The sequence below is a fragment of the Psammomys obesus genome, unplaced genomic scaffold (genome assembly GCF_907164565.1).
Source record: "Psammomys obesus unplaced genomic scaffold, mPsaObe1.curated_primary_1811, whole genome shotgun sequence".
Classification (NCBI taxonomy): domain Eukaryota; kingdom Metazoa; phylum Chordata; class Mammalia; order Rodentia; family Muridae; genus Psammomys; species Psammomys obesus.
The window spans coordinates 22,690,865-22,714,018 of NW_026596046.1; the positions used below are offsets into that span (position 1 = coordinate 22,690,865).

Genomic DNA, 23,154 nt, shown 5'->3' on the forward strand with positions numbered 1-23,154 from the left:
TTTTTTATGTTTTTACTTAGATTAAGCTGCTGGATTCTTCTGGTTTACATGAATATCATTTCCAGATTTTTAAAACCCGTGTATATTGCTCTGTTGTTGGATGGATTTTAATAATTCTAAGATCTCCTAAGTAAGACTTTACCAAATGGCATAATGAAAAACACTATCTCGTGTGCTATTATGCATAACAATGTATGATAATGATATTGCATATTTGAAGTCACATCACTCAGCACATGAAAACAAAAGGATTTCTGAGTTCAAGTTAGCCAGAGAGACTTGTCTTAAAAAAGGAAGTGAGGAGAAAAATAAATTTAAATTATTATGTCTAAAATATTATTTTTAAATTAATATGCTTACTTTACTCTTGAAAGCAGACAAAGTTCAAGTTCCAAAAATGAATAAAAAATCGAACATGAACATACATTTTTTGCATAGTATTTCACACTAATCAGATACAAAAATTATAGAAAATATGTGTCTGTTTTTACAAAAAAATAATAATGATTGAATTCACATAGCTCAGAGATTTCCTATACATGCTATTAACACAAGACTTTGTGTTCTTCTAATTCTGTTTGGGCTTTTATGTACTAAACTGTAATTTTATATGTGCCATTATTTGGATATTGGATTTAGTTACTACTTCCAAAAAAGTAGGTGAATAAAATATTATTTGATAGTAAAAATTAGCTGACAAGTTAAAACTAACTAACTAATTTATGTTATGAAAATAGATTGTGTTTTACACATTTTTGAAGGCATATGATACTTAATTTCTTATGGGTAGAACGTTCAAATTTTGAATACATAAGAATATCATTTTATAAAAATAGAAGATTTTTATGAACCAACGGTAATTGCATCTTAGATACTTCTGACTTACAGATTGAAAGTATTGCCTAAATGCTACAGTAGCTTCCTCATATAATCTGACAATGTGATAATACAAACAATTCTGACAATACAAAACAAATTTAACTTTGGAAAGAATACTTTTAGTGCAATGTAATTCTTTTGCTTACCCACTTGCAGTTCTTTCTGCCATAAATGTCATAAAGGCCATGTGCTGTGCTCCAGGCTCACTTCCTCAACATATTAGTCCAATATTTTCTTTCCATGAAGGACTACATTTTATTCTTCTCTCTCTCTCTCCTCTCTCATGTGCATGTATATGTGTGCCCAGTCCTTCCTTATGATTATTAAATGGTATATTTTCTTTCTTTTGCATTTATTACTGTTTCATAAATGCCATCTTCCCTGTTTTTTGAAACCCCCCTTACATTATCTTTGTTTCTTTTTGGCCTTTTTCTGGTTGAACTTCTAACTTGATGTTTACTTCCTCACTTTATCATAATGTACTTTCTACTGAAGACAATTTGCTATGAAGTAACTGCTTATGTAGAGGTGAAACCTTTGTGAGCAAGTTAATTTTCTCTCTTGGGTACTTAGGGCCATTTCCAAAATGGTCGCTTCTGGGTATGCCTTTCGAAGAGGGAAGCTTCAGAATTTTTTTTTTTTTTTTTGCCTTTTGATATACTGATCATTTACAATCATTTATAAAATGAGGTAGTATTTAGTTTTCTTCAGTAAACATTGCAGGTTAGAAGTTCATGGGAAATCTTTTAGTGTGCTTCTCTCTCTCTCTCTCTCTCTCTCTCTCTGTGTGTGTGTGTGTGTTCTGAGAAAGAACATGAAGTTGAGTGGATAGGAAGAGAGCATCCGTGAGGGACTAGGAGTAATAATATATTAAAACTATACTGTATTGTTTAAAAAAACAAAAAAAATAATGGTATTGGAATATAATTCAGTAGTGGAACATGAGCTAGGATATTTTAGGACTATGATCAATACTAACAGCAAAACACTGCAAAAAGTAATCAAAGAAAAGAAATTTATGTTAATGGATGAATTAATAAAGTATCAATAGAAAAGAGATAAACTTTTTTGTTTGTTTTTTTGGGGAGTAATTTTTCTTTAATTTTTGCTTTGTTTTTCTTTTTAGGATAAAGGGGAGGAAAGAGAAAGAATAACAATTTCTGGTCATTTAATTAAAGGAAGCTAGTGTAGGAGAGAAACACTCACAGATCTTTCTAAATCTAGTCAAAGGTAACGGTTAAATCTCTAACTGCCCACTTCTTAATAATTCTATGTGTTTTATCAAATATCTTATTTTTTATTTGAATGCTTTTATTTCTTTCTTTCTTTTATTAATTACACTTTATTCATTTTGTATCCCCCAAAAAACCCCTCCTTCCTCCCCTTCCAATCTCACCTTCCCTCCCCCTTCTTCGTGCATGCCCCTCCCAAAGTCTACTGATAGGAGAGGTCCTCCTCTCCTTCCTTCTGATCTTAGTCTATCAGATCTCATCAGGAGTGGCTGCACTGTTATCTTCTGTGGCCTGTTAAGGGTGCTCCCCCCTCAGGGGGAGGTGATTAAAGAGCAGGCCAATCAGTTTATGTCAGAAGCAGTCCCTGTTCCCATTACTATGGATACTGAACTGCCATGGGCTACATCTGTGCAGGGGTTCTAGGTTATCTCCATGCATGGTACTTGGTTGGAGTATGAGTCTCTGGAAAGACCCCTGTGTTCAAACTTTTTGGTTCTGTTGCTCTCTTTGTGGAGCTCCTATCCTCTCCAGATCTTACTATTTCCCACTTCTTACATAAGTTTCCATGCACTCTGCCCAACAGTTGGCCATAAGTCTCAGCATCTGCTTTGATAGTCTGCAGGGCAGAGTCTTTCAGGGGCCCTCTGTGGAAGGCTCCTAACTTGTTTCCTGTTTTCTTCTTCTTCTGATGTCTATCCTCTTTGCCTTTCAGGATGGGGATTGAGCATTTTATTCAGAGTCCTCCCTCTTGATTAGTTTCTTTAGGTGTACAGATTTTAGTAGGTTTATCCTATATTACATGTCTATTTGAGTGAGTATATACCGTGTGTGTCTTTCTGCTTCTGAGATAGCTCACTCAGAATGATCCTTTCCAATTCCCACCATTTACCTGCAAATTTCATGATTTCCTTGTTTTTCATTGCTGAGTAATATTCCATTGTGTAGCTGTACCACAGTTTCTATATCCATTCTTTTGTTGAGAGACATCTGGGTTGTTTCCAGCTTCTAGCTATTACAATTAAAGTTGCTACAAACATGGTTGAGCAAATGTCCTTGTTGTGTGCTTGAGCCTCTTTTAGATATATGCCTAGGAGTGGTATGGCAGGATCTTGAGGAAGCACTATTCCTAGTTGTCTGAGGAAGCACCACATTGCTTGCCAGAGTGGTTGTACAAGTTTACATTCCCACCAGCAGTGGAGAAGGGTTCCCCTTTCTCCACAACCTCTCCAGCATGTGTTGTCACTTGAGTTTTTGATCTTGGCCATTCTGATGGGTGTAAGGTGAAATCTCAGGGTCATTTAGATTTGCATTTTCTGATGGCTAATGAGGTTGAGCATTTCTTAAAGTGTTCCTCTGCCATTCGATATTCCTCTATCGAGAATTCTCTGTTTAGCTCTGTTCCTCATTTTTAATTGGATTACTTGGTTTGTTGCTTTTCAGCTTCTTTAATTCTTTATATATACTGGATATTGGCCCTATGTCAGATAGAGGGTTGGTGAAGATCCTTTCCCATTGTTCTCCGCCTCCTTGCTGTTACTTCCTGGAGGAGATATAGTTGGAAGTAGCATAGCAGATTCCTTGGGTACTGTACAGCACATAATTCCATAGGAAAGGAGTTAGTCTAAAGCATGGAGCCTAGATCTCTCTTTCTGAAAGAGAAAGAGCTCTCCAGGAAAGATTAATGAAGGGCTCTTTGGATTTCCCTGAAGAGCTGATTATTTTCCAATGTTGTGGTTTTGATAAGCCTATGTTTTATTTTAATTCCATTGAAATTAGGAAACAGAAGTCTCAGCCTAGGTTTTCTATTTTTAACTAAACAAATGTAATTGGAGAATGATGCTATGACATGTACATCTAATGAATTCATTAATTTGAAGGTTTATTTCTGCCATTTGGAGAACCATCATTGGTTGCATTTAACCTCACAAAGCTTTAATCTCATTGATTAAAAAGTACATAAGGAAAGTTTTACTTTAGGTTTCAAAATATTTTCCCTTTCTCCTATATGTGATAGATAAGAATCGATTCCATTGTTCACCTGTAGTTAGATAATTGCTGATATACCTTTATGGCTAATAGTCTAGGGAAGATTCCACAGAAAATGAGAAATCATTTTGATGATTTATAGAAGAGTACAAATTTTATTCTAGACAAGAGTTTTACCAAATATTTTTAACTAATACCTAGGCTTTCTGTGGTAGCACAAAAGACAGGCAAGAGTTCCTGCCCCATCTCTACACTCCTTACAAAGGAGGAAAGTAGGCATCAGTGTACTATGGCTTCTAATCCCAGACCAGACTTGAAAGAAGTCTAAATCTTCCTTCTCTGGAGAAAGCTGAGACCAGGGTCAACAATTTCTGTGAGTCAAGTGAAAAAAAAAATGCTTTGGGTTAAAAAGTAAACCCTTTAGATAAATTACTGGCTCAGATTTGAGAAAAGTACCTCTGATAACTTTGCCTTCTTTGTCTATTGAGGTCAAAACCAAATACTAAGTTTCCACTGATTATATTGGGTTGCATTAATAGTTTTCATGACTTTTTTTTTTTTCTAAATTCTGATGAATACCAAGAATCCCCAAAGAGACCATGCACAGAAACATTGAAGCAGAGTAATAAGGAACATTTTGAGGACTTGGCAAAAATAGGTCTCTGTAGTGCAGTGTGCAGACTGCATGTTGAAAGAATCTCAATAAGTGAGGAGGCAAAGAATTGTAAGAAGTTGAAGAACAGCTAATTATGGAAATGGTCTTCCGGATCATTGATCAAGTCTATGAAAGTAAGAAAAACAAAAATTCAACTTCTTTTTTTTTAAGAGCTATATGTTTCCTTTATTTTTAAATTAAATTTAATTTTTTATTATTAGTTACTTTTTATTAACTCTGTATCCCAGCTGTATTCTGCTCCCTCATTCCCTCCCAATCCCACCCTCCCTCCCTCATCTCCTTTCTGCCCCTTTTCAAGTCCACTGATTGGGGAGGACCTCCTCCCCTTTCATCTGACCCTGTTTTATTAGGTATCTCTTCAGGACTGGCTGCTAAGTCTTCCTCTGTGGCCTAGCATGATTGCTCCTCCCTTTGGGGGGGTAGAGAGGTCAAAGAGCCTGCCATTGAGTTCCTGTCAGAAATAGTCCCTGTTCCCCTTACTATGGGAAACCAATAGGTTACTGAGCTACCACGGGCTATCTATGGATATAACCTAGAACTTCTGCTCGGATGAGGCCCGTGGTAGTTCAGTAACCAAGTAGTTTTCCAAAGTAAGGAGAACAAGGACTATTTCTAACAGGATCTCAAGGGCAGGCTCTTTGACCTCCCCACTCCCCCCAGGGAAGGAGCAGTCCTGTTAGGCCACAGAGGAGGACTTTGCAGCCAGCCCTGAAGATACCTGATAAAACAGGGTCAGGTGAAAGGGGAGGAGGTCCCCCCTATCAGTAGACTTGGAAAGGGGCAGGGAGGAGACCAATGGAGGGAGTGTGGGGTTGGGGAGGGAATGAGGGAGTGTGATACAGCTGGGACACAGAGTTAACAGAATGTAACTAATAAGAAAAATAAAATTAAAAAAAATAAATACCTTTTAATGTGAAAAAAAACAATAATTTTTTTTATAAAATTAAAAAAGAAGCTTTTGAAATCCAATTCAACCAAAAAAAAAAGTTTTCTGAATTTTCACAACCCTTGGTATTTCCAGGGCAAATCAAGAGTTGAGAAGCACATTAAATTCCTTCATAATAGAAGATAGAGGGAAAAGCGTGCTGAACGCATTTATTTTGGTGCCTCTAGCTTCTATTTGTCATCACTCCTTTAGGAATTTGCATAACAAATGCTCAAGAGGTGGCACAGCCATATCTAATGGGAACAGCAAAATCCAATACAACTGCTTAAGAAAGATCCAGCAAACCCGAGCTGAGTGTTGCTATTGCTGTCATGTGCTCTCCCACTGATTGGCCTTGATTTCCACATGGGGATGCCATTATTATTTGTACATCTTGGGGTTGCTGGGTTGATGGGAATTTTCTTATGAGTCATTTACTCCTTCTCCCAGGAGTACTGCATTGTTAATTGTAAGTGCCAGATATACTGCCCAATCAGGGGTTGGAAGTCTCCTCAGAGTTTTCACATAATTCATATATTCGGAGGATTATGAGGCCCACAAATATAACAAGCAGAGCTATACTCCATAACAAGCATGAAGTCCTCAGGACACACAGTTCTTTGGGCTGTGCCATGCCAAGACACACCCATCATGGTTCTGCTAGCTGATGGGCGGAATTCCATGAATCCTAGAGCTATATTCTGTTGCCCCTGCATGCCACCCGACAACAAGGAATGTCCTGACAATAATATCCCTCCCACTTTTAGGGAGATAGTCTTATCTGACACTCCTTGAAGGTCTTTCTTATGCACAGGAAATTGTGAATCAAATAAAGATACCAGAGTGCTCCTTAGGAGGCTCTGACTCAAAGGTACTCTTGACACATTTGTGCCTGCACTTCCTCTTGAAAAGACAGTCAAAATAATGTAAACTTAAAAGAGTAAACATGAGTCAATGGGCTAGAGAAATTGGGAGCAGATCAAATTAAAAGCCTCTTCCTACTACTGATAGACAAAGAATGGTATGGATAAATGATAAAAGAATAAAGTTTTAAGACTTCCTTTTCTTAGAAAAGGTTTTCTCCTACAAGGCCACTGTAGAGTTGTATGACCAAGGAACAAAAGAATACCAAGATTAGACATATAAATAAATTCTAAGAATATATAAAATATAAACATTGTATTGTAGCAGAAGTTGAATAATAATTGCAGCAGCTTTAGCCTGAAGAATCTTCCTGAGTACTCTGATTATAGAAAATTTATAATACACTGCTTGGGACATGACAATCTGTTGGCTTGGAGATTTTCTATTTGTTTGGTGCCCTTGAAACCACAAGAACTACCAGCCTGAGAATAGGCTGTCATGCTTTGGCAAAATGTGCCCTTGAAATTACAAGACTGTTAAAAGTTGTGTTGTGGGGTTAATGAAGAAAATTATTGTAAAAGATAGCTCTCTTATGTCATCATCTGTCAATGACGACTAAACTTAAGGCCAAGAGGAATATATATGTCTGGGGATAAAAAAAATGAATACATAGTAAATAAGCAAGCACTCTGATTGCCATTCAGAAAAAAAAAAAACTGAAAAATTCTCACTGATCCTCATGACTGACTTATTCATCTATTTCTGTCCTTGTATCTACCCTATTTCAGGCATGTCCTCTCCCAATGCTGGACCCTGTCAAAGAGGAAGTAAAGAAAGATAGGTAAAGGAAGGAATAGGTTTGAGTAGAAGGTTTTCAAGAGGTTAGAGCCATAAACTATACCTCCTGCTTGATGGCTCAGGAGACTTCTTTAAGCTACAGATAAGGACATGGAGGATTCATGGTGGAATTTTCAGATACCTGTGTCCCACAACAAGAAATTAGAGCAGGAATGTATGCATAGTAGTAGACTCATAGACAATTTGTTAAGTCAAATATTAAGTTTATTAAGTCATATTTCAAAGGCCTTTTGCCTGGAGCATTGTGGCCTCTTTGTGACTCATTTAAATATACACATTTTGTTTTTTATGGATTATAAACATACTATACATTTTCCATGTGTTCAGTATTTGTTACATATAGTACATGCTCAAGAGAATTTCCAGTCATTCTTAATCAACTAATACTGTCATATTTGTTTTACATTCCTTTAGAACCTCCCTCTCCATCCTATTTTCTCCTTAAATAGGAATCAAGCAAGATAAGTGGTTTCTCTCACACTTAACTTATCCTTGCAATAAGGAGCTGTTTGAGTATGATTTCAGAGGCAGCAATCAATAGCAAGTAGCATTTACTATGAAACACACAGAGCCAGAGAAGCATATCAAAATCAGGGGAAATAAGTTGACTTACCAAGGACATATCACACATTCTCTAAAGACAGGCTCCCAGCCCTCTAGCAGAAGATATATTTTAAACAAGGGTCTTTGATAACTTACAATAATGTGCAGAAAGTTAGCCAGAAGTTGGGCTATGTTTTCTTGTTTCCAGTGATGACATAATTAATAGGAAGACACAGATGTGAGTAAGCAAAAGTTTATTTAAGAAGTAAAAGCACATGACAAATGAACAAATAGTAAAGCCAGTGAGCTTGCAAGTGAGAACCATGCTAGCAAAGAAAAAGCTGATTTTTAGTGTTTTGGCAAATGTTGATTGAGAGGTATCTCTAAGGTAATGGAGTTTCTTTGTCTCCTCTTTTATTGAAATTCAGTTGTTGAAATCATGAGTCAGGGCAGTGGGACCACTGTTTTTATAGTGCTTAGTGGTATAATCATATTAGTGGAGAATGGTATGTTGGGCATTTGGGTGAGGCCTTACAGAATTTTACATTATTCATGGTTAATGGAATAGTTGGCTTATTGACTTCAGAGCATATAGTGGAAGACTAGGTTATTATTTTTTCTGGTAGGTACTTTGTCTCATTATGTTCTACACAAAGGTACAATAGGATATTGAGATAGCTTGACATTGGCCTTTCCTGTGTATAACTCCCTGACAGTACTATTTCATCAAACTTACTATAAGACAACATAACATTACTAGAAATAAGTATGGAATCATAGAAAATTCATTTTAAAAGTAGGTTGTTTTCTTTTTTAAAATTTATTTATTTTTTATTAATTACTTGATATGAGGCTCAGTTTGATGAAATAGAGTATCCTGAAGATAACACAGACTAAAAAATAGTCTTTCCCATAGAGGACACTAGCAAATAAGCCAAGAGAAATCAGTCAGTGATTTCTGCTATAATTAAAATGGGTCCTAAAGACTATAGCATTAGATGAAAACATGTCCCTTCACATAGTTAAAGGTGAAAGTTACTGTGTATTGGACAAAGAGACACACACATAAATGATATGGCTCCACAACATACCAGTGTCAATCTGAGAATTCGTTGTACATATCTTAAGATGCTATGTTATGGATTCGAGTAAATCTCCAGAATGCACTGGATTTAGGATATTACATTCTCACTGTTATTCATAAAAGTGAACATACTTTACAAACTATGGAGTCCTTTTAACTATGTCAATCGCTTTGATTTCTTCTATATAAGAACCAGAAGAAATGAACTATCAGGTACATACAATTATTCACCCCCAAGTCTCCAAAGATGAAAATCTTTTTTTTTTTAGTTTATAACCTCTTTTTTGTTTTTAAATATTTTTATTTATTACAATTTATTCACTTTGTATCCCAGCTATAAAGATTTAAGTCTTAAAATGTCCCTCTAACCTACGATGTACCATACAATTCTCTAATGCTTTGGAGTATTAAATGAGTAAACATCTCAAGCAAAGATTTTGTTGCAACCTCCTCAGAGCACTTTTGACATCAGTGTTTCTCAAGCTGTATATCAGAGGATTAAGTGCTGGAGGCAACAAAGTATAAAGCACAGAAGAGAGCTTGTCAGAAATTGATGGGTTATTTGAGAATGGCTTCAGATAGACAAAGCAAGCAGTAACAATAAAGACAGTGAAGACAGTGAGGTGGGGGACACAGGTGGCAAATGCTTTGGACTGACCTTTAGTAGTAGGAATCTTTAGTACCGTGGAGAAAATGTAAAAGTAAGAGATCACAACACAGATGAAACAAGACACACCCACACAAACACCAATTCCCAGACTTGTGTAAATAACCACAAATGTTTCAGAGCAGGAAATTCTTAGCAATGAAGGAACATTACAGAAAAACTGTGGGATGACATTGGAGCCACAAAAAGGCATGAAAAATGTGCCAGATGTATATATGGCTCCAAAGAGTACTCCAGAGGCCCAAGACATGCTCACCATCAGCACACAGATAGGATTACTCATCATGGTCTCATAGTGCAGGGGACAGCAGATGGCAACATAGCGGTCATAGGACATAGCTGTCAGGACAAACACTTCTCCTGCTGAGAAAGAAGTCATTAAAAACACCTGGAAGGCACAAGCCAGAACGGAAATAGAACTGTTGTGAGTTAGGCTGTTGACAAAGAAATTTGGGATCGGGACAGAAACAAAAAAGACATCCAACAGGGAGAGATGCTTCAGGAAGAAGTACATGGGTGTTTGAAGCTTCAAGTCGAGGGTGATGAGAGTGATGATGATGAGGTTACTCACTAGAGTTTCCATGTACATCATCAAGAAGAACACTCCACATAAAGTCTGTAGCTCCGGTGTGTCAGAGAACCCCATCAGGATGAATCTAGTTACTGCAGTAACGTTTGTCATACTATATACTTTCCAGGTCCGGTCAGGTTAAAAACAAACAAACAAAAAAACAGAACAAAAAAACAAAACATGAGTTTTAAAAACGACATCATTCCAAATTATTACACTGATGTGAAGATGTGGTCAGTAGAATGGGAGTCAAGAGACTACCTAAGGTAATTTACCCTTGCATAAAATTCTCATTTTTTTTCTCCCATGCTCTCATACACTTGCCCTCTACCATTTCTGTGTACATTTTCTTTATGTATTTCTCTCCCTCTTTCTTTCTCCTCCTCTCTCATTTATTCATTTCTGACACTTTCTCCCTCCCCCCCCGACTCTGTGAGTGTGTGTGTGGTGGTGGTGGTGGTGGTGGTGGTGGTGTGTGTGTGTGTGTGTGTGTGTGTGTGTGTGTGTGTGTGTTAGCAAGTGAGTGCACTCATATTATCTGGACTAAATAATAAAAAATAAAATAGAGATTATGGGGGTATTTTCTTTTCCACTAATAGAGGTAAGGATAAACATATAAAATATTCTAATATATGACAAAAATCTTCAGATGATATGTTTTATGACAATAAAATATGCCCTTGGCTACATGAGTTTAAGGATTTTTCCACCAAAATTTATAGTTCAAATGTAAATAGCAAACATCTGTAGAGATGATATTTCAGAAAGCACAACTCTAGTTTAACAGAAGGATGAATCCTATTTCGAATATTTACAGAAAAGTTGTCTGTAGGCACAGAAAAAAAAATATGTGTTATGGAGCTTAAATTTAGCACATTTGCCAAGGTATTATAACCCTCAGACTGGGGAAATACAGAAAAAAAGAAGGCAAACAGGAGAAATAAAGGTAAATAAATCACTGCTAAATTACATCGATTTTAATAACTTGTCCAGTTTTGTCTATATCTTTAATATTTAAAATTATTTTAGACAGTGCATTTTAACATTTTACCAGTGGAAATTTGAAATTTGTACCTTAGAACAATTAAGATTCTTCACTCTCCTAGAAAAGCATTACTTTTCAGATATATGTAGGCAGATTTTCTTTCAGGTCAACTTGAGGAAGGAGAAGTTTTTTACATCCATTCAAATTTAAGTTAGCAGTGGATCACCTGAAATGAACAGAGAACATGTACCTGTCTTTGAAAACTCTAAAATGATAGCATATGTTTGCATTTTTAGTATGTAAGAAAATTCAAAGTTCTGAGATAAACTGTAGTCATTTCTTAGCATGAGAATGCACATAAAAATATTTTAACTTTGTGTTAACTCTGATGTGAATTAGTCTGAAATATCATATAATCTAAGTGTCTCTAATAGATCTTTTTAAGTCAATTGGCTACTCCCTGGGAATTCCCAAAGGTGAATCTTTCTGGATAGCCTTATTAAAATCTATGTCTTAAGATAATTAGTGTTTTAGTGGCTGGCTCTTTGATCACCTCCCCCTGGGGGCAGCAGCCTTGCCAGTCCCCAGAGGAAGACAATGCAGCCAGTCCTCATGAGATCTGATAAGCTAGGGTCAGATTGAAGGGGAGGAGGACCTCCCCTATCAACAGACTAGGAGAAGGACATAGGAGAAGAAGAGGTAGGAGAGATGGGACTGGGAGGAGACAAAGGAGGAGGCCATAGCTGGGATAAAAGGTGAATAAATTGTAATAATAAATAAATAGATAATAATAGATAAATAGTTAGTTAGATAGATAGATAGATAGATAGATAGATAGATAGATTGATTGATAAAGGAGAAAAAGGCAAAAATAGTTTCGTAATAATTTGTATTTTTATAAAATACCTACTTAGTCCCTAGAAAATACATTGGGATAGATCATGAAGAACATACTCATATTTTCCCCAAAATTAATATAATAATGTATTTTTTGTCTTTTTTTATAATTTTTATTTTTTTATATTAATTGCAGGTCATTTACTTTGTATTCTAGCTGTAGCTCCCTCTCTCATTCCCTCCCAATTCTATCCTCCCTCTCTCATTTCCTCCCTGCTCCTTTCCAAGTCCACTGATAGGGGAGGTCCACCTCCTCTTCCATCCAACCCTAGCTTATCAGGTCTCTTCAGGACTGGCTTCGATGTCCTCCTCTGTGGACTAGCAAGGCTGTTCCTCCCTAGGGGAGGAGGGGAGGTCAAAGAGCCATCCATTGAGTTCATGTCAGAAATAGTCCCTGTTCCCCTACTAAGGAACCCACTTGGATACTGAGCTACCATGGGCTACATCCAAGCAGGGGTTCTAGGTTATATCTGTACATGGTCCTTGGTTGGAAAAACAGTCTCATAAAAGACCCCTGCGCCTAGATATATTTGGTCCTTGTGGAGTTCCTGCCCCTCCAGGTTATATTAACTCCCTCTTCCTTCACATGATTCCCTGTACTCTGCCCAAGGTTTGGTTATGAGTCTCAGCGTCTGCATTGCTTTCTTGGTTATACAATGCACAGTATGAGAGATACACCAAAGTTTTAAGCAAATGTTATACAACACAAAAGTTGAAACATTTATTAAAAACTCCTGCCATACCACCTGTACCAATTACTTTTCTCAAGTTTTTGACATAATTTATGGGAAAAAAGAATACATGTGAAAAGAAGGACTGACTTTAGTCCATGGTCTGAAGGTAAAGTCTGTCATAGCAAAGAATCCATAGTTGCAGGATCATGAAAGAATTGTTCACAGCATACCTGCTGTCAGAAAGCAGAAAAAGAAAAAACTATACCACTCTAATGGCATTCTTCCCATCTTCCCCTTTTCTACACAGGATGAAAATTCAGAAAATAGAGCCATCATATCATCATGCCATCACACCAGCGTACATCCTCCTACCAAGGTCAAGCCTTACTGGAAATTTCCTTGTAGACCCTTTGATTTTTATTCTTAGATGATTCTAAATCTCATCAACTTGACAATAAACATTACCAGTCTCAGCTCTATGTCCTGTCATCTTGATGCTCTAGTTGATGCATCACGTTTAAAGCATAGAATTTACACTGTGGTTTTTAAAGTCTCACATTGATTTCATAATGCTAAATCTGTTTATTACACCTCTAAGTATCCCTAAAATCTGAACAATTATAACATTGTTTGAATATATGTGGCCCGGGGTCCTGTAAGAATGACTAAGTGGTTAAGAGCTGATTTTGATCTTGCTTAGGAAGCCATTTTGGTCCCCAAAATCTGCATCACATGTCCACAACTATACATAACAATAGCTACAGTAGTCTGTTCTTGCTCCTGATGGTATCCTCATTCACATATACAATCAACACACTTATATTCTTGTATATTCACATATATAAGACAACAGATATAGTTTTAAATTAAGTAAATATTCATAAGAGCATGGTACTATTTATCTGGAAACCCAGAGTAATTGATGTCTGGTTTTGAAAATTCAAATTATATCCTTCATGTATTCAATGACATGAACAAAATGTTGTCATTATAAAAAGGGAATAATGAGGTAAAATAAGGGAGGATCAAGTCAATAGAAGAGGGAAACCTAGCATGTAACTCTGCATAAGTTTTCCTTTGTATCTGGAGTTTGAGGTATCTGATAGAATTATCTGCTCTTCAATTCACTTGAGTGTCTTACTCATCCAGTTTTTAAATCCACAGCTCATGTGGCTTCTCAGTGAGCTGATTCTACAAGATACCAGCAGCTTGCCTTAATAGACACCCCATAATCTTGGTATTGCCAGCATTCTGATGTTTCCTTACATTCCAGATTTCACTTGCTCAGATCCTTCTCAAATTTTGCTAGTAGGAACTCTATATGAGCCTGGAAAACATTGTTTGGACTCTGTAACTGCCTGGAACCTTTGTTTAAGTATCCATGCATCTTTCATTTGTCCATATTTCATTCTAAAGACTAGCATCATATTTATAGCACTGGTGAGCTCTACTGGTGAGTCAACTCACATGTAACCTGGACACTGTCCTATAGTTTCAGTGGCCTTTGTATTCCTTTGATGCTGGCCCTGGGGAAATAGTTCCCTAAGTGAGAGTTTTGCAACAAAGAACCAAAACATATTTGATTGGGGATTTCTTCTTTCAAGACATTTATACTTTAACAAGTTGATAGTTGGGGTTTTACTTTAAATGACCTTTCTATTTTTCCATGTGTGAAATGATGTTTTGTGATTAATGACACTATTAAAGATTTTTGTCTACTTTGTCATGGTCTACCACTTTAAATTTTCTTAGACTACTTCCTCCCTTAGGTATGTTTTTCTTACCTTTCAGAAATTTCTCACCATAGACATGACTAAAAGCACTGAGTAGTAACCATACCACTCCCTGAAGCGTATGCTTTCTTAAAGGCCCTATGTGAAAAAACAGAGTCTAACTAATACTTACAAATTCAGTCTTACACAACATTTCAGGATATGGACAGACTGTATACAGGTTTGTTGTCAGAATACAACATAAATGTTTTCAATCCAGTTTACAACACGAATAAAGGCCTTGTTTGCTTTATGAAGCCTCAGGAGCCAAATCTTCAATGTTTTCATTTCTCTAGGAATTCTGTCCTTTGAAGAGTTTATCAATGGATTGGTAGGATTAACATGGTGAAGAGTCTATCAAAATGTTCCACCAGTCTCTGCATTCATAAGCTACATTAAACTACAACTCTAAATTCTCCCTCTTTATTCTTATAAATAATTTCTCAAATATTAAGAAACAGAGACTAGTAAGAGCTGGAGGGGATGGGAACTCCACAAGGAGAGCAACAGAACAAGATAATTTGAACACAGGGAACTTCCCAGAGACTCATGCTCCAACCAAGGACTATTCGTGGAGATGACCTCGAATCCCTGCACAGGTGTAGCCCATGGCAGTTCAGTGTCCAAGTGGGTTACATAGTAATGGGAAGAGGGACTGCCTCTGACATAATCTGATTGGCCTGCTCATTGATCACTTCCCCCTCAGGGGGGAGCAGCCTTATCAGGCCACAGTAGAGGACAATGCAGCCACTTTTGATGAGAACTGATAGACTTAAGATCAGAAAAAAGAGGAGAACCTCCCCTATCAGTGGACTTGGGGAGTGGCATGCATGCAGAAAGGGGAGGGAGGGTGGGATCGGGAGGGGAGGAGGGAGGGGATTATGGGGGGATACAAAATGAATAAAGTGTAATTAATAAAAAATTTAAAAAAAGAAACAGAGACTAAGGTTTATTATAGCAAGATACCTACGTCTTTATACCAATGTTCTGTATCAATTTACATTTCACATTGATGTGACAAAATACTTAAAACAGTAACTTAATGGAATAATTGTTATTTTGCCATGTAGTTTGATCATGTAGTCTATGATCTTGGGGAAGAGATGGTGGCAGGACCATGAATTGTTAGATGATTACAATGTATCTATGGTTAAGAAGTGAGAGAGATGAACTAATTTTTCACTGTGCTTCTACCTCATTTTGATGTAGTATGTTCTTAGGACATGTTCTGGGGCTCTAATTTTCACCATGGCCATGACAGCTCATAAAAGAAATCAATGAATCGGGATTTGCTTACAGATTTAGAGGTTTAGTTGTTCATCATTATCATAGCAGGGAAAGTGGGGGCACTCAGGCAGTCATGATGCTGGAGAAGCAGCTGAGAGTTCTACATCCAGAATCTCAGGCTAAAGAAAAAAAGAACCACTGAGCCTAGCTTAAGATTTTGAAATCTCTGGGTTACTTCACTCGGGATGATCTTCTCTAGTTCCTACCATTTGCCTGAAAATTTCATGATTTCCTTGTTTTTAATTGCTGAGCAGTATTCCATTTGATAAGTGTACCACAATTTCTGTATCCATTCCTCCTCTGAGGGACATCTAGGTTGTCTCCAGATTCTGTCTATTATGAATAAAGTTCCAATGAACATAGTTGAGCAAACATCCTTATTGAATGGTGGGGTGTCTTTTGGGTATATGCCTAGAATTGGTATAGCTGGATCTTGAGGTAGCACTATTCCCAATTTACTGAGAAAGCCACAGATTGATTTCAAAAGTGGTTGTACAAGTTTACATTCCCACCAACAGTGGAGGAAGGTTCGACTTTCTCCACATACTCTCCAGAATGAATCATCCCTTGAGTTTTTGACCTTAGCCATTCTGATGGGTGTGAAGTGGAATCTTAGGGTAATTTTGATTGCCATTTCCTGAACGTCTAAGGACATTGAACATTTCTTTAAGTGTTTCTCTGCCATTTGATATTCTCTGTACCCCATTTTTAATAGGATTACTTGGTTTGTTGGTGTTTAACTTATTCTGTTCTTTAAATATTCTGGATATTAGCCTTCTGTCAGAACTAGGGTTGCTGAATATCTATAGGCTGTGTTTTGTTTTGATGACAATGTCCTTCGCTTTATAGAAGCTTTTCAGTTTCATTAGGTCCCTTTTATGGATTGTTAATCTTAGAGCCTATGCTGTTGGTGTTCTGGTCAGGAAGTTATTTCCTGTGCCATTGAGGTCAAGGCTTTTGCCCACTTTTTCTTCTAACAGGTTTAGTGTGTCTGGTTTTATGTTGAGATATTTTTTTTTCAGCTCATTTCTTTTCTTTTTTAATTTTACTTTTTCTTATCAGTTACATTTTATTAACTCTGTATCCCAGCCGTGTCCCGATCCCTCATTCCCTCCCAGTCCCTCCCTCCCTCCCTCATCTCCACCGTGCCCCTTGCCAAGTCCACTAATAGGGTGAACCTCCTCCCCATTCATCTGATCCTGTTTTATCAGGTATCTTCAGGACTGGCTGCAAAGCTCTCCTCTGTGGCCTAACAGGAATGCTCCTCCCTTGGGGGGTGGGGAGGCCAAAGAGCCAGTCATTGAGTTCCTGTTAGAAATAGTCCTTGTTCCCCTCACTATGGGAAACCAATTGGTTACTGAGATACCACAGGCTACATCTGAGCAGAGGTTCTAGGTTACATACATACATGGTCCTTGGTTGCATGTCAGTCTCAGAAAAGACCCTGTGCCCAGATATATTTGGTCCTTGTGGAGCTCCTATCCTTTCCTCATCAGACTAACTCCCCTTCTTTCTTATGATTCCCTGTACTCTGCCAAAGCTTTGGTCATGAGTCTTTGCTTTGAAAACAATACTACTTAGAGTCTTTCAAATGCACTCAGTAGACTCCTGTCATATGTTCAATGCGCATCCCATCTGTCTTTCTAAACGAGGATTGATAATCTTACCCCATGTCCGTTCTCTTGATTATCTTTTTTAGGTGTATAGATTTCATTATGTTTATCATATCTTATAGGTCTATATAAGTGAGTATATACCGTGTTTGTCTTTCTCCTTCTGGGATATTTCACTCAGGATGACCTTTCTAGATCCCACCATTTGCCTGCAAATTTCATGATTTCATCCTTTTTGATTGCTGAGTAGTATTCCATTGTGTAAAAATACCACAATTTCTGTACCCATTCCTCCATTGATGGACATCTGGGTTGTTTCCAGGTTTTGGCTATTATAAATAAAGCTGCTATAAACATGGTTGAGCAAATATCCCTTTTGTGTACTTGAGAAAACTTTGGGTATATACCTAGCAGTGGTATAGCTGGGTCTTGAGGAAGCACTATTCCTAATTGTCTGAGAAAGTGCCAGATTGACTTCCACAGTGGTTATACCAGTTTATATTCCCACCAGCAGTGGAGGAGGGTTCCCCTTTCTCCACAACCTCTCCAGCATGTGTTGTCCCTTGAGTTTTTCATCTTGGCCATTCTGATGGGTGTAAGGTGATATCTCAGGGTCGTTTTGATTTGCATTTCCCTGATGGCTATTGAGGTTGAGCGTTTCTTTAAGTGTTTCTCTGCCATTCGATATTCCTCTGTCGAGAATTCTCTGTTTAGCTCTGTTCCCCATTTTTTAATTGGATTACTTGGTTTGCTGCTTTTCAGCTTCTTTAGTTCTTTGTAAATACTCGATATTAGTCCTCTGTCAGATAAAGGGTTGGTGAAGATTCTTTCTCAATCTGTAGGCAGGCGTTTTGTTTTGATGACAGTGTCCTTTGCTTTACAGAAGCTTTTCAGTTTCATGAGGTCCCATTTATTGATTGTTGCTCTTAGAGCCTGTGCTGTTGGTGTTCTATTCAGGAAGTTGTCTCCTGTGCCAATGAGTTCTAGGCTGTTCCCCACTTTTTCTTCTAACAGATTTAGCGTGTCTGGTTTTATGTTGAGGTCTTTGATCCACTTGGACTTTAGTTTTGTGCAGGGTGATAAATATAGATCTATTTTCATTTTTCTGCATGTGGACATCCAGTTGGACCAGCATGTTGAGATATTTGATCCACTTGGATTTTAACTTTGTGCAGGGGAACAAATATGAGTCTATTTGCATTTTTCAACATGTGAACTTCCAGTTAGACCAGAAATATTTGTTGAGCATGCTATCTTTTACCATGGTATCGTTTTGGTTTCTTTGTCAAAAATTAAGGTTCCATAGGTGTGTGGGATTTTTTCCTGGTCTTCAATTTGATCCCATTAATCTACTGTTTTTATTAATCCACTATTGCTCTATAATACAGATTGAGATCCGGGCTGGAGATACCTCCAGAAGATCTTTTTCTTTTTTTTTTTATTGTTTAGGATTGTTTTAGCTATTCTAGTTTTTTTGTTTTGTTTTGTTTTCCATATGAAATTGAAAATTGTTCTTTCAAGATTTGTAAAAGATTCTGTTAGAACTGGGACTGTCTCTGATGTGAACTCATGGCTGGCTCTTTGATCACCTTCCCATGAAGGGGGAGCAGACTTGCTAGGCCACAGAGGAAGACAATGAAGTCAACCCTGATGAGACTTGATAAGCTAGGGTCAGAGGGAAGGGGAGGAGGTCCTTCCATATCAGAGGATGTGAAGAGGGGCATGGGAGGAGATGAGGGAGAGAGGTATTGGAAGGGAATGAGGAAGGGGGCTACAGCTGGGATACAAAGTGAAGAAATTGTAATTAATATAAAAATTTAATTAAATTTGTTGGTATTTTGATGGGAATTGCATTGTATCTGTACATTCCTTTTGTTGGGATAGCCATTTTTACCGTTTTACTATACATTTTTACTTAATGATCCATGAACATGGGATATCTTTCCATCTTCTGGTATCATCTTCAATTTCATTCTTGAGAGACTTGAAGTATTTTTTCATACAGGTCTTTCACTTGCTTGGTTAGAGTTGCACCAAGGTTCTTTATGTCATGTGTGACTATGTGAAGGGTGTTGTTTCCCTAATTTCTTTCTTAGCCCATTTGTCTTTTGTATACAGGAGGGCTTCAGATTTTATTGAGTTAATTTTGTATCCAGCCACTTTTATGAAGCTGTTTATCAACTGAAGGTACAGAAAGAAACACATGGTATATACTCACTTATAAATGAATATTAGCTATATAATACAGGATAAACATACTAAAATCTAGTCCTAAAGAAGCTAAACAACAACGAGGACCCTAGGGAAGAGGCTTAATCCTCATTCAGAAGGGCAAACAGGATAGACATCAGAAGAAGGAGAGAAAAAGAAACAGGACAGGAGCCTACAATAGAGATCCTCTGAAAGACTCTGTTTACCAAGGTATCAAAGGAGATACTGAGACTCGTAGCCAAACTTTGGGTAGAGTGCCAGAAACTTTATAGAGGTAGTGGGAAATAGAAAAACCTGGAGGGACAGAAACTCTACAAGGAAAACAACAGAGCCAAAAATTCTGGGCCCAGGGGTTTGGGGAGGTTGCAGAAACCAATACTCTAACCAAGGATCTTGCACGGAGAAGATCTAGACCCCCTGTTCAGAGGAAGCCCATAGGCTGCTTAGTTTACAAGTGGGTTTCCTAGTAAGGGATACAGGGACTGTCTCTGACATGAACTCAGTGGCTGACTTTTGAACACCTCCCCTGGGGTAGGGGGGCATGGAGCCTTGCCAGGACACAGAGGAAAATGATGAAGCCAGCCTTGATGAGACCTGATAGGCTAGGGTCAGATAGAAGGGGAGGAGGTCCTCCTCTATCAGGGAACTAGGGAAAGGGGATCAGGGGAGAAGAGGTAGGGTGGGTGGGACTGGAAGGAGACAAGGGAGGGGGCTGCAGTGGGTGTACAAAGTAAATAAATAGATAAATAAATAAATAAATAAATAAATAAATAAATAAATAAATAAATAAATAAAATTAAAAAATATATTCAGGGACAAGTGAATTCTGCAATTGTAGTAGGATCTATAATTCTTTTCTAGACACTGATGGAAATATTCTGTACATAGGTATAAGTGGTGCTTTCCTGCACTACAGGCAGGCTAAAAGAATAATAGTTTTGTTAACTTTTTCTGTGGAGGAACACCACCTTCTCAGAGCATGTAGAGAACCAAATACAAGTAAAATATTTTCACCAAAGTCCAACTTGGTGAACCAATGTGTTTATTAGTATCATTTACTTACAGGAGCGTGGAGGACACAAAGACAGTCACAACACCTTAAAGTGTCATTCTTACTATTGATGACAGCTCACAATAGCTGTAACTATGATAATAGATGCACACATTTCAAAAAGCTTCATATTTGGAGGGTTCTTTCCAGGCTCTTAGGGTCTCTTAGTCAGAGAGTCTACTATTCCCAGTATTTTTTAAAACACTTCCATAATATGGGAAAGGGTCTTGAGATTTTTAAACTTTCTAGAACTTGGAAGGATATTTAGACTCGTTCCTTAGAATTACAACTTCTGCCTCCTCTCACCTGTAATTACCGTATTCAGGGGAAACTACAGAAAAGTAGTCACACAAATTTCAAACTCTCCAGTATCTTTCTGATAATGCACTCAACCTGAGTGGCTACTATTTGTCTTTTATAACATATATCATAAGATCTTTCTCCAGGTTTGTTTTACCTTAAGCTTTTGATATTGCTCTATGGATTGGGCCCAATAGGCACTAGGCCTGCTGGGTTATCTTCCTGCCCGTTTTCTAATTATTAGAAAAACTACCAGAGAAACCATATATGCATTTACCTTAATTGTTCCCTTCTCATATCTAACTATTGTGTTGCTGTTGTTTTTGTTTTACTTTGGTTTCTAAGTGAACTTGATAAGAAGTTATCAAATAACCAGATATTGAGTCTTACCATGAAAAGAAAATAACCAATCCTTTTAGAACATTATATTCTCCAAAGAGAAGAGCTTTATCATAGAAGAGCAGAAATGGTTGTCTTTTGAAAGTCAAAAATTACAGAACTTGGTTGTAAAGCGTAAGGCACTACACCACTGAGAGATATTTTGAAATGTTAAGTGAAGTAGACTCCTTTGGCAGAGATTTTGCTGCAACCTCCCCAGAGCACACTTGACATCAGTGTTCCTAAGGCTGTAGATCACAGGATTAAGTGCGGAAGGCAACACAGTGTAGATCACAGAAAACATCCTGTCTGTAATTGATGGTACATCTGAGGGTGGCTTCAGATAGACAAAGCAAGCAGTTGCAATGAAAACAGTGAAAACAGTGAGGTGGGGGACACAGGTGGCAAATGCTTTGGACTGACCTTTAGTAGTAGGAATATTTAGTACCGTGGAGAAAATGTAAAAGTAAGAGATCACAACACAGATGAAACAAGACATGCATAGGCACAAGCCAATTCCAAGACTTGTGTAAATTATTCCTAGTGTTTCAGAGCAGGAAATCCTTAGCAATGAGGGAACATCACAGAAAAACTGTGGGATCACATTGGAGCCACAAAAAGGCATGGAAAATGTGCCAGTTGTGTATACAGTTCCAAAGAGCACTCCAGAAGTCCAGGAAATACTCACCATCTTCACACAGTTACCAAAACTCATGATGGCCTCATAGTGCAGGGGACAGCAGATGGCAACATAGCGGTCATAGGACATAGTAGTCAGGACAAAAATCTCTCCTGCTGAGAAGGAAGTCATTAAATGTATCTGGAAGGCACAACCCAGAACAGTAATGTAATTTTTGTGAGTTAGACTATTGACAATGAAATTTGGGATTGGGATGGATACAAGGAAGACATCAAACAGAGACAAATTTTTCAGGAAGAAGTACATGGGTGTTTGGAGTTTCAGGTCCAGAGTAATGAGGGTGATGATAAGAAAGTTACTCATTATGGCTGCTAGGTAGATCACCAGGAAGAACACACCACATACAGTCTGTAGCTCATGAATATCTGAGAGTCCCATAAGGATGAATCCTGCTATTCTAGTGACATTGGGCATTCTAGATTCCTCGCATGGGCTGTCAGGTAGGAGAGATGAACAAAAAGTGATAAAGTTCCAAATGGTTACACTGATGTGCAGAAATATTCTGTGGGGATAGAGCCAGAAAACAGTGAAAGTTCTTCTGCATTGTTACAGCACTTACCGAAAAGTGCTATGTTCACTTGATACATAAGTTGCACTAATTTATTATTTATGACAATTTAGTATCAGGTTTTATTACAATTTTTAATTATAAAATACATATATGGTGCTTTTCCTAATACAATTGACTGTTTGTTTAAAACTGCAATTGTCCAACAACAATTGGGCAACAAACAGCAAGACAAAGTTTTCAAATCTCTCCCGTACTGTTTTATTTCCTTTGTCTTAATCTTTGGTCAGAGCACTGATCAACCTTGCATTGCCACACTTAATATTCAAAGGGCCTTTACCTGAAGTGAATAAGTGTCTTTCTTCAAGGCTGAATACCAGTACCTATGATGTTTTCAAAAGATTGCCTATTGTCACCTTTTATCATGTGTTTTGCATTCTTTGAGTGTCATCTGGATTCCTTGAATCATTGGCTTCAACCTCTCATTCCAATC

The 23,154-nt window shown here is 37.6% G+C and overlaps 2 protein-coding genes across 2 annotated transcripts; both read right to left on the reverse strand.

Annotated features, from left to right (window-relative positions):
* Positions 1–9,454: 9,454 nt before the first annotated feature.
* LOC129688656 (olfactory receptor 14A2-like) lies at positions 9,455–10,396 on the reverse strand. Its single transcript, XM_055623608.1, has one exon. The coding sequence runs from the start codon at positions 10,394–10,396 to the stop codon at positions 9,455–9,457; it is 942 nt and encodes a 313-aa protein (XP_055479583.1).
* Positions 10,397–21,559: 11,163 nt separating this feature from the next.
* On the reverse strand, positions 21,560–22,567 carry LOC129688657 (olfactory receptor 14A2-like). The gene has a single exon (XM_055623609.1). It carries the CDS (start codon positions 22,565–22,567, stop codon positions 21,560–21,562), a length of 1,008 nt encoding a protein of 335 aa, XP_055479584.1.
* Positions 22,568–23,154: the final 587 nt, after the last annotated feature.

Bases quoted from the DNA above. Each gene is read 5' to 3' on its own strand.
- LOC129688656 (XM_055623608.1), bottom strand. From the start codon at position 10,396: ATGACAAACGTTACTGCAGTAACTAGATTCATCCTGATGGGGTTCTCT.
- LOC129688657 (XM_055623609.1), bottom strand. From the start codon at position 22,567: ATGCCCAATGTCACTAGAATAGCAGGATTCATCCTTATGGGACTCTCA.